The 13,315-nt window shown below is 44.6% G+C and overlaps 1 protein-coding gene across 1 annotated transcript in view; it reads left to right on the top strand.

Annotated features, from left to right (window-relative positions):
- ADAM19 (ADAM metallopeptidase domain 19) overlaps positions 1–13,315 on the top strand; it is an 83,761-nt gene that overhangs the window by 48,972 nt on the left and 21,474 nt on the right. Inside the window, exons 8-12 of the mRNA XM_041749179.1 lie at positions 3,799–3,870; positions 8,386–8,552; positions 10,475–10,559; positions 11,258–11,397; positions 13,116–13,293. Of these exons, the coding sequence (XP_041605113.1) occupies positions 3,799–3,870; positions 8,386–8,552; positions 10,475–10,559; positions 11,258–11,397; positions 13,116–13,293 (642 nt within the window). The remainder of the gene's footprint in view (positions 1–3,798; positions 3,871–8,385; positions 8,553–10,474; positions 10,560–11,257; positions 11,398–13,115; positions 13,294–13,315) is intronic.

The following is a 13,315-nucleotide window of genomic DNA, read 5'->3' as shown; positions in this document are numbered from 1 at the left end:
CTGGGGTCCCCTAGGACGGAATTCTTCACAGCTCCACCTGTCTCATGCCCCATCCAGATGATGCAGCTCTTTCCAGGGAGCTTTACCTCCCCAAGGTGGCCTTACCTAGTCCACGGTCCCAAAACACAGATCGTGGAGCAGTGCAGGGCATGGAAAGAACACTAGGCTGCGTGCTGGAAGAGCTGCCTTTGAGAGCGTTAGTATGCAGCAGCACGTGGCCTTGAGCTACCTTAAAGGACAAGGAGTCCTTAACTGGGCAGAAAAGTGGAGGTGAAGGGCATTTCAGGCCAAGGGAGCATCATGTTCTGCTTTGAGAAGAATTTAGCTTTGTAACTGATGTAGGTATTGGTTTCTCCAGCAACCTTTCCTTTTTTTTTTTTTTTTTCCTTTTGTTTTCCTTTCCAAAGACTGGTGTGCCTGTAGGATGGGGGAGTGGTGTGGGGAGCAAAATCTAAAGCTGATTTAAAAGCCGAGGTGCCGTGGTCATGGGGAGAGGTAACAACACTGGCCCCTGCCCGGCAGGACTGCTTTGTGGTGAGAGGGCTGCTGGAAAAAAGGCTGAGTTCCTCTGACTCCAGGACATTTTTCCATTTGAGCTTTTGTTAGATGATCTAAGATCATCTCATGCAGTGGTCTTGAAACTTTTTTTTTTTAGCCACAGAATCTTTTGTTCAGATAAAGCTCCTGAGACCCCCACAGTTAAGTATATAGAAACCCCACTGCTCTAATGTAAAGGTTGGGTGATCCTCCTCTTCGGCCCTGCACTCTCCCGAGTGCAATCTTGCTGCAGGGTTCTAAGACTGGATGGGTGTGAAATTCTGGAAACTGAAGAATTGGGGGTGGGTTAGGGATTGGGCATCTTCAATATCATGACCTTCAGGGCCACAGCAAACCCCCAAGAGGAAGAGTGGCTCTCAAGGGGCCTCTAGGATTATGGTGTGGTTTAGGGCCATCTTCCTGTTCCAGAGGAGAGAGCCTCCAGCACCAGTCCCATAGACATTGCTGACAGGGCGTGATTCGTGCAGCCTGTGGATCAGGAATGTGCTCATTTCTCAGGGTTCTGGGCTTTGAATGATTCACTGCTGGGGGATGTAATCAGCCAGGCTGGGTTTGCAGGCTCACAAATCCTCACCTCCCCACACCCCCTCTCCCTGACTTTCTCTCCCAGTGGCCTCTCATCCTCTGCAAGCAGATATGTATTCCTGACAATTAATTAATCTAAGAGGTTGGGAAGAGAGAGAAGGGGAGGACTGCCTTATCTGTGATTTATTACCTGGTGCTGAGATAGGCCAGGCTCCATCTCTGGGCTCTGAACCCGGTGCAGGGAGCAGAGCCGCCCGGAGAGTGAGTCATTACAGTAAAAATGACCAAGTAGGTGCTCACTCCCTGAGCCTAGGTGGGAGAGCCTGGGCCAGTCCTCTGTTTATTCATTACTCAGGTGAAATGGGAAATCTAGGCAGGGAAGGAGCAAGATAGGATGTTGTAGGAGGATATAGGATAGTTGTAAAAACAGGCACGCAGAGTGCTGATACGTTCCAGAAAGAACGTGGGGTGGCTGGCAAAGCCCAGGTGATATTCCTCGTTTTACTTCCTGTGTCACCCTAGAAAGTATAAGGTTGATAGAGTTCTTTCTTTCGATCAGGGTCTGCAAACTATATTTAGCCTCCGGCCAAAGCCAGCCCACCACATGTATTTGTAAATAGAGTTGTACTGGAACAAATGCTTCCTGCTGTGTGTATTGTCCATGGCTGCTTTGAGCTGCAGTGGCAGAGTGAGCAGAGGTGACACAGTATGTCTACAAAGCCTCAAATATTTACAATCTGGCCATTTATAGAAAGTTTGCTACCCCTGCTGGAGGCTCCTCTGGACAACATGGTATATTGTCCATCAACAACAGTGGTATTATCAGGCAGTTGTTTAAAGATAGGATTAATATATTTGGAAAACAGTGAAATCTGACTCTGATGTTCTAATAAATATTCAATAAATGTTGCAACACTTTCTCTGCAGTGAGACCAATTTAGAAATGGGATGACTCTGTTAAGAGAAACTTTAGGATTCACAAGTCATAGGTCCAAGTCTTGGGCTTTGCATTGAATTGAACTCTAGAAAGCAAGGGTGGAGTGAGACGATCCACAGTTCTGACAAGTGACAGTTCTGAGGAGGCCCCGGGAAAGTCCAAAAGCAATGGAAGAATAGAAGTGGCTGTTTTCTCCCCTGTATCATGGCCAGGACACACCCTCATTCCAACACATATCTCAACATGTATTACCTGGCTGTTTTTTTTTGTTTTTTTTTTAATATTCTTGCTTGGATGTTTTTGTGGGATGGGGTGGAGGAGTGATGTGAAGGGTTGGAATTGAAGTAACATATATACTGTGCACTAGGAAGTCAGATAGGTACCCGGATTCTCTCTAACAATGGCCGCATACAGGACATGCCCATCATTTGCAAATTTAGGTTGCAATTGTAGCAGATTTTAGCTTTACACTGTGAAGCTTTCTTTCATCATTGCAGCTGAAAGGGAACTGTTCCTTTTCAGGCAAGAATGATAAATATGATGCTATATACTGAAAAGTCTCCTTACCGGTACCCATGGCAGACATTTGTAATTGAGCCCAGCACTCTTTCCTGCTGAACCCCACACAGTCTCAGAATTCTTCTCACTGTAGAAAGCACTGCCAATCAATCTGAGTGACATGCCAGACGAAGCCTGTTTGCCACAGTCTTAGGGTCCTGATTGCCAGCACCATGTTTGTCATTGGCGTGGCCTCCCATTGCAGTTATTTATGTGTCCATTTTAATTGTGTATGCCTTAAATACAGAATTTGTTGTTGTTATTTCTGGCTCTCTCTTTTTTTAAAGATTATTTTAGAGAGAAGATAGAGCAAGCAGGGGGAGGGGGAGGGAGAGAGAGAATCCCAAGCAGACTCCTTGCTGAGCGCAGAGCCTGATGTGGGGCTTGATCTCACAATCCTGAGATCATGACCTTGAGTGGGAACCAAGAGTTGGAAGCTTAACCAACTGAGCCACCCAGGTGCCCCTCTCTTTCTGTTTTAATGTAAGGTCCTCTAGGCCAGTACCAGGATCTCACATACTAGTGCCAGGCATAATGCCTCGCACATGGTGATTTGATCAATGTTGATCAGTCGCATTTAGGGAGGCCTCATGAGCTCCCTGTAATGATGGCTTCATGATGGAGTGATGGCCAAAGCAAGGACCAGATTGGTCCCACTTCTAAGCCCCAGTAAGAATTTGCAGGACACCTGATAATTTGGAGGACAGGAGAACAGGTTTGACTTCAAGGACTAAAGGAAGAGACCTCAATTTACTGTACGACTATTATATGCCTACTGTGTGCCTGAGACTGAGCTGACAGCTGAAGATACCAAGATGAATGTGACCCAGGTTCTGCCCTCCCTGAGCTGACACTGTGGAGGGTGGGTATGTGAGGGGAGAAGAAATTGTATAAAAATTACTGCTTTAAGGGCAGCCCAGGTGGTTCAGTGGTTTAGCGCCGCCTTTAGCCCAGGGTCTGATCCTGAAGACCCGGGATGGAGTCCCACATCAGGTTCCCTGCATGGAGCCTAATTCTCCCTCTGCCTGTGTCTCTGCCTCTCTCTCTCTCTCTCTCTCTCATGAATAAATAAATAAAATCTTTAAAAACTAATAAAAGTAAAAATAACTGCTTATAGAAGATTGGAGACAACAAAAGCTAATTGAAAGATAAGAAATGGGTCACAGGAGGGTCCAGGAAGGGGTTCTGGGGCCTCACCTAGCTCTGCTTGCTCCATTCAGTTTCAGAAGAATCGACGAGACCAGGACGCCACCAAACACAAGCTCATGGAGATCGCCAATTACGTTGATAAGGTGAGACCAGGTGTGTACTTTGTGGGAAAGGTGCCAGCACCTTAGAGGGGCCACAGGACAGGAGATCACATGGCACCTCAGCTGCCTCATGGATTGCTTACCCCCCACAGTTTCTGAGAGGCAATAGCAGTGGCATAGAGGCTTAGGGTAGTCATGACAAAGCCCTCAACTATGTGACCTTAGCCAGGTAAGTTGTCTTCTTTGGGTTGCAGTTTTGTTTTATTATGTTTTTAATTTACAAAGCAGAGGGGCTGGCTTAAATCAATGGCTTCAATGGTTTTGTTTTCTTGGTGGAACCCTTCTTTTAAATGAAATCTTATGCCAGTGTCTAATATAAAAGTCAGGTAATGACAAACTCTCTAAACTAAAGCAGGGGTGAGGATCCAGAGTGCTATCCTCTTGCTCCTTCTCCTCACCCTTGCCAGTGGCTTCCAGGGAACCTAGGACATGGAAGAGCCCAGTTTAAGAATGCTTTAAGGTTCTCTAAGGTTCCTTCCAGGTAAAAAGCTCAACACTTTTTAGAAAGCTTACACTGTGGTTTCTTTCATCATTGCAGCTGAAAGGGATCTATTCCTTTTCAGGCAAGAATGATAAATATGAGGCTACATACTGAAAAGTCTCCTTACCGGTACCCATGGCAGACATTTGTAATTGAGCCCAGCACCCTTTCCTGCTGAACCCCACACAGTCTCAGAATTCTTCTCACTGTAGAAAGCACTGCCAGTCAATCTGAGTGACATGCCACTGAAGATGGTATCTTCTGCTCATGTGACCACATTTTCTGACTTAGGGGAAGATTGGGGTAGGTCAGCATGGGAAAGATACAGAGCCTTAAAAGTTGAATGGGGTTGTTTTGGGCCAATCTGTATAGTCTCCATCTGTAAAATGGTTCTAAAATTAGTTATCTCTTAGAAAGACTGTGTGAATAGCTAACTTTCCCAGATCAGGACCTTTTAAACATGCCCTTAGGAAATACCCAAATTGTTGAATTTTACTAGAACAGGCTGGTCTAGGACTTGGAAATACTTTGCTTATATGAAAAGGGGTATTTTTTATACTACAAAATGCAGTAGAATAGATAACCTTAAATTATAGTACTCTCTTGATAGGCCAGTAGTAAATGGTTTTTAAAAGTTAGATTTTAATGTTTGGGGTCACGGGTCTCTTTGAGAATCTGAAAACAGGGATACCTGGGTGGCTCAGCGATGGGCGTCTGCCTTCAGCTCAGGGCGTGATCCCGGGATCGGGGATTGAGTCCCACATCGGGCTCCTTGTGGGATGCCTGCTTCTCCTGTGCCTGTGTCTCTGCCTCTCTCTCTCTGCCTCTCATGAATAAATAAATAAAATCTTAAAAAGAGAGAGAGAGAGAATCTGAAAACATTGTACAATTTCAGGGCACTCAGAGCACTTTTGATTCTTAACTCTAGGCCTATTAGGGATTCATGGATCCCAGATCTAAAGAGGAATTATTTTTTTCAAAACAGAAGATAAAGAAGAGAATTTAAATTTTTTGCTGGATTTACCAGCAAACTTGGTAGTGTTCTGAAGTCATCAGATGGGAGAGTTAATGGTCTGTGTTTTTGTTTTGCCTTAGATGGCTCTGGAAACACTGGTCAGTGTTCAGTGGCAGGTGAAAGTCAAACATCAGCATTTCCTGGAAGGAAGGCCTCCAGGGACACAGCTCAGTTGTCTTTCTAGCTCTTAGTTCATTCAACAATAACATTTAAATGATCCTACATCCCAAACACTCAACATCTGGGAAAACAGAAAAAGCTTGTTTCCTGGGGGGTATGTATACAGGAGGCAGACCCCGTTCTCACCATGTGACATCTATTGTTCTGGAGACCCAGCAGGTGGCAGACTTGGCTGGGCCTCCCCATTGTGAACTCTCCAGCTGGTCTGGGTGGTAGAACCAAGAGTGCCTATGAAAAATGGAAGCGAGAAGATACCATGGCCTGGCCCGTATTTGAAGCCCCTAGCCTTGCCTGGCTGGTCCCTTCTGGAGAGCAGTCTGAGTTTTCTTCTGAGCAGCTGATTTTAGTCACCCTGGCTAGGGTGAAGGAAGGCAAACCCAACTTCTCTGAGGCTTGCTGATCCAGCAACTTGTAAAACTGGAAGGAGCGGCACTAATTTGCTGAATCATGAACCCAATCCAAAATGTTTTCCCTTAACTGTGGAAAAGCCAAGTTTTACGTCCTTAAAAGCTCCCTCAGGCAGCAAGTTCAAACCCTTTATTCTCTGTAATGATTGACCTGGCACAAAACGGGAAAATGACTTTCCTTTGAAATCAACTGCTATTTCACTGAATCTGGAGCCCATCTTACACCACAACTTCTGGGGGGCAAGATGAGTCTCTGGATGTGTAATAGGCCGGCACTGAAGCAGTGAGGGTCTTGAGTGGCTCTGGGGTCTGATCTGATAATCTGGGCCTTAATCCTGGCTCCACCATCCTCCTGCTAAGACTTTGGGCAAGTTACTGAACTTTTCTAAGCTTCCGTGCTTGGGACATAGAATGTGCTTGATAAACATTGATGTTACGATTGTTGTTTTTAGCAGCTGCAGTACCTGCCAGTTTTGGATTTAAGATGGTATCTTCTGCTCATGTGACCTAGATTTGCGTGCATTTTTTTTTTTTCCAGAGTCACTGCCTCAGTAATCTCTAGGGTAGGCCAGTCAAAGAATCCTTTGAACCTATGCCTTCCAGTGGTACTTAGCTTTTTCTTTCTTTTAAAGATTGTATTTATTTATTTATTTATGAGAGACACAGAGAGAGAGGCAGAGGCACAGGCAGAGGGAGAAGAAATTTTTTTTTATCATATTTGATAGCAGCTTTTTTTATTGGTTACAAAACCTAAGCCCATATACAAAATTAGGAACACATTTAGATGCCTCTTTTGAAAGAACGTTTTAGTCTTTTTTAACTGAGTTTAAAAAAAATAAAAACAATGCAATTTTTCAACACTGTTCTGAAAACTTAAAAGTGCAGCAATATACTTAGTTTCCTTTGTCTACGAAATGGTGCAATTCCAATTCCAAACTGATAAGGTCACAACAAATTGAATCAAGCAAATGCACACATATGTCTGCACTACTTGATGCTAATGTTCACTTATGTTGTTAGTTCACACTTAAAACACAAGAGGAAATAGGAATCGGCACAGTAGAGGCCCAATTTAATCTCAATGTGTGCAAAATTTAAAAGGTAACTGTAAGGAGTATGGAGAGTCCAGAAGAAACTAACCTGGAAGGGGTACAATTCACAATATCAAGAAGATTTGGACTTTAAGGGTTTCACCGAAGTTTTAGCTTTGACTTTGTTATTCCTACTTTTAGTGAACACCACACAGTTTCAAAAATTTCGACTACAGTGTCTGAACAGGATGCAGTTACCATATGAAGCTTTAACTCAAAATTTGGATAAAGAAAAAAAGGCACAATGAACTTCAACTCAATTTTATGTGCACAAAAGTTGAAAAATCCAAGCCACCTTAAAGAGAAATTGATTCTAAAATTTATAAAACCTATAAATAATCAGAGGCCAAACCACTATATTAAAACAGATTCTCTAGCAAGTAAAAATCTTGCAGTTTAAACATATGCTTGTATCCATTTCAGATATAAGACAAAACTCACTCTTTAAAGTGGCTCCACCTTGGCAGATACATATATTTGTAATGGGACTCATCCCAGGATCCTGAGAACACACCCTGAGCTGAAGACGGATGCTCAACCACTGAGCCACCCAGATGCCCCCAGTAGTACTTTGCTTTAAAGAAAACGCTCTTCCTGTTTATATGTGCACGAGGTGAAACACACCACATCACAAACACCAGGTGTAGCTCTACTCTGAAGGAACCTGGGAGTCAGGTCTCATTTACAGAATTTCAGGATCTCTGGTTTGGACAGAACTCTAAACGGTATCTGGGACCTTCACAGTCTCATGCTGGCCACCTGTTTGTGGCCTTTGTGACAAAGCCCAAACACCTCCAGTGACAGGAAAGGAAACTTTCAAGAATAAGTGTATCTAGCTACTTGTATATCATGTATACCCATTTACTCCAAAATGAGTGGGAGACCTCACACAAAAATGCATCTCTGTACAATTTGGTATCTTCATACAGCGAAATACCATTTAGCAATACAAATAATGACAGACATAGACCATGAGATGGATGAATCTCAAAAATATGCTAAGTGAAGGAAGCCAGAAACAAAGACTACATATTCTGTAATTCTGGCAATTCTGGTTATAGGAAATGCCTAAACCTCCATCTCAGGCTTCTTTCCCCTAAGCTTAATGACCCATCTCTGGCACCAGAACGTTGTGTATCTTTCTCAGCATCTCACTGATTCCTTCTGAAAAACGTGAACAGCAGCCCCTGTTGCCTCCATGCCCTTGGAGGAATGTATAGGAGAGAAATCCGGCCCCTGCTCCAAGTGCTGAGGCTAGGGAGGGGCATATAAATCTCCTGGTGTTGACAGATGATGCTGTGGCATTCGTGTGTGCTTTTTCAGTTTTACCGATCCTTGAACATCCGGATTGCCCTCGTGGGCTTGGAAGTATGGACTCATGGGAATATGTGTGAAGTTTCCGAGAACCCCTACTCTACTCTATGGTCATTTCTCAGTTGGAGGCGCAAGCTGCTCACCCAGAAGAACCATGACAATGCACAGTTAATCACGTAAGTGGCCTCTTTCCATGTGCGTTTCCTTGGGCCTGGCTGCACAGCCCCTGCCTGCAGTGTGGGTGCTGTGCTGTCCACTGCCCTCCCCCAGTGCTGAGAGTGGGTGGTACTAGCCATCCTGCCTCTCTGGTCTAAATAATCACTTACTTCTCAGATGTGTGCTCTGCCCCCAGTACACCCAGGAAAATATCAAAACCCTAAGAGTCTTAACAACCCCAAGAAGTGTTTATGATCTAGGTGAGAAAATTAGACTTAGGCAATGTTCAGCTGAACCTCTGAAACAGTTGGGTGTATATCGGGAAGTGACTGACTGTTGGGGGCTGCCTTCAAACAGACTTTCTAGGGGGCTCATTTGGGTCTTCCTGGTGCTTTATTTTAATAGGCATGGTAATTTCCCAAAGCAGTAGCAGAAGAGAGGCTTCCTTAGGTTGCCCTTCACGTTGTTCCTGGGGGCTCAGGGCTGAGACCCTGAACCGGTTCCAGTGGCAGATAGTGTAGGAACCGTGCGTTTGGTGGGAGGGAGACATTGGGGGGTGGGGGGTGTTGTGCTGGAATTTCTTCAGTCCTGGAGAGAAATGAACAGATAGTGTCGAGAATCATGGTGGCACATGAGGCCCCTCCAGGGGAGGGCTGAACATTTGATGTTTTTAGTGTTGACTTCCAACGGTATTCTGAGACAGTTGTAGCAAAAGGCACAGACATAGTAAGGCTATTTTCCTTTTGCTCCCTAAAAATATCTCTCTGAATCCATAATCATTTGTTCACTCTTTAAAAGAAATGGGGAAATAACTGTACCCAAACTCTGGCTGTGGTTATTTCACAATGGAACCTTCACCTAGGAAGTTTTTGGGTTTTGCTTGAATTTGCAAAGCTTGGTTGGTGTCCTGCTTTGGGCAAGACCTTGAATCCAGGTGTCCAGTAGGACTTCCTCAGGGCCATGTCTAAGTTTATAAGATAACCTGTGGGGCTTCATAGAGATTTGCATATGTTTTATGTGTTCTTTTGCAGATTTTTTTTTCTCTAAAGAACAATCTGCCTTCAATTCAGCAAACATTTATTGAGTGCCCCCTATGTGTCAGATTCTATGCTAAGTTCTGGTGACACCCAAATAAATAAGGTCATCTTGGCTCTCAAACATCTCATGGTCTAGATGAGAAGATAAACATAGACATATGAAAGCACCACATAATGAATTTCCATGTGGAGCCTTTAAGTAAATTCCATGTTTGTGGCATGCCTGAGAATACTGGTGTTTTATTCATTCCCTCTCCCCTGTCCTGGATGGATACAGCTGAGAGAGGGATGCATTGTACTGGAGGAATGTAGCTGGCTGTTGGCAGATTTGCCTCACAATTGCAAAACAGAGGCAGAAACAGCTCATCTTTGCACCCAGCTGCACTTTGTGAGGCTCCTGATGGGACACATCTGTTTCCTTGGCCCCAGGGTGATGAGGAAATGAAGCATCAGCCCCCACAGCTGCTGCCCAATCCCCCCCACCGCATCCCCATACACATACCATAGAGCCAGGGATATGGCAATGGGACCCTGGCAGCTGACAGAAGTGCTCATGAGTCATATTAGCATCAGGACCTGTGCCACTCTTTCCTCAGCTCCTCCCCCTGACCTTTTCCTCTGCAGCAGGAATGGGATGCAGCTTTGTGAGCCCTGCCCATTTCCTTCCAGGGAATGGGGCTCTGGGCATATTGTGGGAAGAAGTGACCTTTTGCTCCCTCCATTTCTCTGAAGCAGTGAGAGAGTAGGTGAGAGGAAGTGAGAGGTGTGGTGACCTGGAAGTTGTCCAACTGGCCTAGAATACCGGGGTTTCTCTCCTTGGGAATGATCTGGCAATGTCAGCAGGGCCAAGGAACGCCATGAGGGCTGTCCACTCCTGAGTGACCTTCTCTTGTTCCTTCCTGCAGGGGCATGTCTTTCCATGGCACCACCATTGGGCTGGCCCCCCTCATGGCCATGTGCTCCGTGTACCAGTCTGGAGGAGTCAACATGGTGAGTCTCAGCCAATATGTTGATTCCACAGAAGGCAGAAAACTGCCTCATGGGACAGGAGGTCATCTTGTGGAAAAAAATGTTTATATTTATTATTGCGGGGGAGAAAAAAAAGCTTGACATCAAGTAGGGCAGTTGTTTAAAATGAAGTCATTAAGTTCTAAGAGATGGAGGTACCCAGGGGTGAATTTTCATTTTTTTATAGTTCATCCCCAATTTTCAAGCTCAGGAGAACCCTGGAAGTGATTACATTATATCTAGTGATGTCAGCTAGGTTTCTTGTGTTCCAAACCAGGGGCTGGAGAACATACAGTAGATAATAGAGATAAAAATTATTTTTTAATCCTCAGTTTTGTGTTTTTATGCATGTTATTATGAAACAATTGCTTGTCTCAAAGTCATGGTTAGGAAATTACTGCCTTCTTTTGAAATTCTCTCTGGCTTGGTGGGACTGTTTTGACTATCCATTTCTAACCTGTGAAGTAGATGAAGGCCTGCTTTCCATCTGTTTGTCCCCCCCTTTATCTACCCTATATTCATCCACAGAGGTAGCATGACAGTTAAAGCACAGGCTTTCATCACCAAGCCTGATGTGCTGTTCATGGAATCAGTGGACAGCTATGAGGCCTGGCTAAGAAAAGACAGAAACAGGGAGTAGGGAGAGCTGCCCTCTTGACCCTAACTCTCTCCTTGGGCAGGACCACTCTGAGAATGCCATTGGTGTGGCTGCCACCATGGCCCATGAGATGGGCCACAACTTCGGCATGAGCCACGATTCTGCGGAATGCTGCTCAGCCAGCGCGGCTGATGGCGGGTGCATCATGGCAGCTGCCACTGGGTGAGTCAAGCACCATGACAAGGAGAGCAGAACATTTGAGGACAGTACAACCCAAGTGTTCCTCCCAGTTGGCCCTAGGAGCCTCTGTTATACCTCTTGCAGGGGCCATGGAGGGAAATGCAGTTGACAACAAAGAAATTGAAAGAGAACTAAAAAAGCAAATGTGTGCAAGGAACATTAGGTTTGTAGCAGGTACTTTGGTGCTGGTGGAACCCTAGATATACTTGATTTCTGTCATAGAGTCCTCAGCTATAAAATTGGCCTGACCACATGTTTCTTTTTCATTTCTTGAATTTTTGAAGAGGACCTACGTTGAATAGCCCCAACCCTTCAGTCTCTCCGTCCCAAGGGAGTTTGGTCAGTGCTGATTAAAGATTCTGATGTAGCCTACCCAACAAGGAAAAGGAAGGGGAGCATCCATGCCTGCATAGTGACCCCTCCAGGAATTTACAGGTTGCATTTACCATGAGGATAAGAACAAGCCAGCTACATCTCCCTGTATTTGTGAGGATTTTTTTTTTAACCAGAGCCTTTGAAAGAGAAACAGCCACAACTCTTAATATTTAGTATCTGGACTCATACAGCAGAGAACATTGGGTTCTCCCAAGACCTGAGTTGCTCTTTTGAAGGCATCATGCTGGGAGTTTGTGTTCCCTTTACCCCAGACCATTAGAGCCTACTTATGGTTCTTAGGGAATGGTATTTCAGTGTCTTTAAGAGGAAATGCACTTTTCTTGGAGTTCCATCATCCGGTGTTTTCCATTGCTTCTTGGCTGTGACATACAAAGGATGATGTTGACGTGCAGGATACAGCTCCATGGGTCACGTTCAAATCCCTAAGAGCTTACCATGAAGTCCATCCCTTTCTCTCTCAATCTTTTTTTTTTTTCTCTCTCAATCTAAAAAGCATATTTATAGTCCTGTGGTTGAGAGTTATATTAATTACTACACAATTTTGTTTTTAAACTAGCTGCAAATATAAACTACTAAAGTAGTTTAAAAATTGTTGGCCACAAATTCCTGGTGACAGAGCTGACAACTGAAGGGGAACCTCCAGTGTATAACTTTTAGTTGGTTTAGAACAGGATAACTCTTCCTTTATAGACCCAAATTGTGGTACTGACCTGCTGCTAGAGAATGTATGACTTCTGATTCTTTTTTTCCAATAGCAGGACCCAGGACCTTTCATAATCTGGTGATGAAACTATGCATTTGTGAATTGCTGGTTGAGTTTGGAGTGCTGCCTGCATCCTTAGAATAGAGGTCATAAGATCACTGGCCCAATGAAAAAATTAAACCCATGATCTTGGCTTTTTTTTGGCTTGGTCTTCAGTTCCAAGAAAATCTCCATCTGATAAAAGCTTCAAGAAAAGTTTGGGTTGGCTAGTATTTTATTCAGCTCTAAGACTCAGGAAACCTATTGTAACATATTCATAACCCTTTATTTATTGCAACCCCTTCCTACAAAGGGAAGAAACTGCTGCTTCTGATTCTCAGACACCTCCTTGCAGAGTGAGGGGAAAAAAGAACATTATGGGGTGGTTAGAAAGAATTGTAAGAGAATGTATCAGCGATGTTCTAAGAGGACAGAATGTGTGTGCGTGAGACGGTGGGGGTTTGAGTCTAGGTGGAATCAGCATCATAGGCAGCAGGATTAAGACTATTCTGGCTGCTTGCTGCTCAGATTCCCAATCAACTCCAGCCTTATTCTCTGCCAGGCATCCCTTTCCAAGAGTGTTCAATGGATGCAACAGGAAGGAGCTGGACAGGTATCTGCAGTCAGGCGGTGGGATGTGTCTCTCCAACATGCCAGACACCAGGACGCTGTATGGAGGCCGGAGGTGTGGGAACGGTTACCTGGAAGATGGGGAAGAATGTGACTGTGGGGAGGAAGAGGTAAGGTGGCATGGTAGTGCCA

This window comes from Vulpes lagopus, chromosome 3 (assembly GCF_018345385.1).
Source record: "Vulpes lagopus strain Blue_001 chromosome 3, ASM1834538v1, whole genome shotgun sequence".
Classification (NCBI taxonomy): Eukaryota; Metazoa; Chordata; class Mammalia; order Carnivora; family Canidae; genus Vulpes; species Vulpes lagopus.
This window is presented reverse-complemented; position numbering and strand designations above follow the sequence as displayed.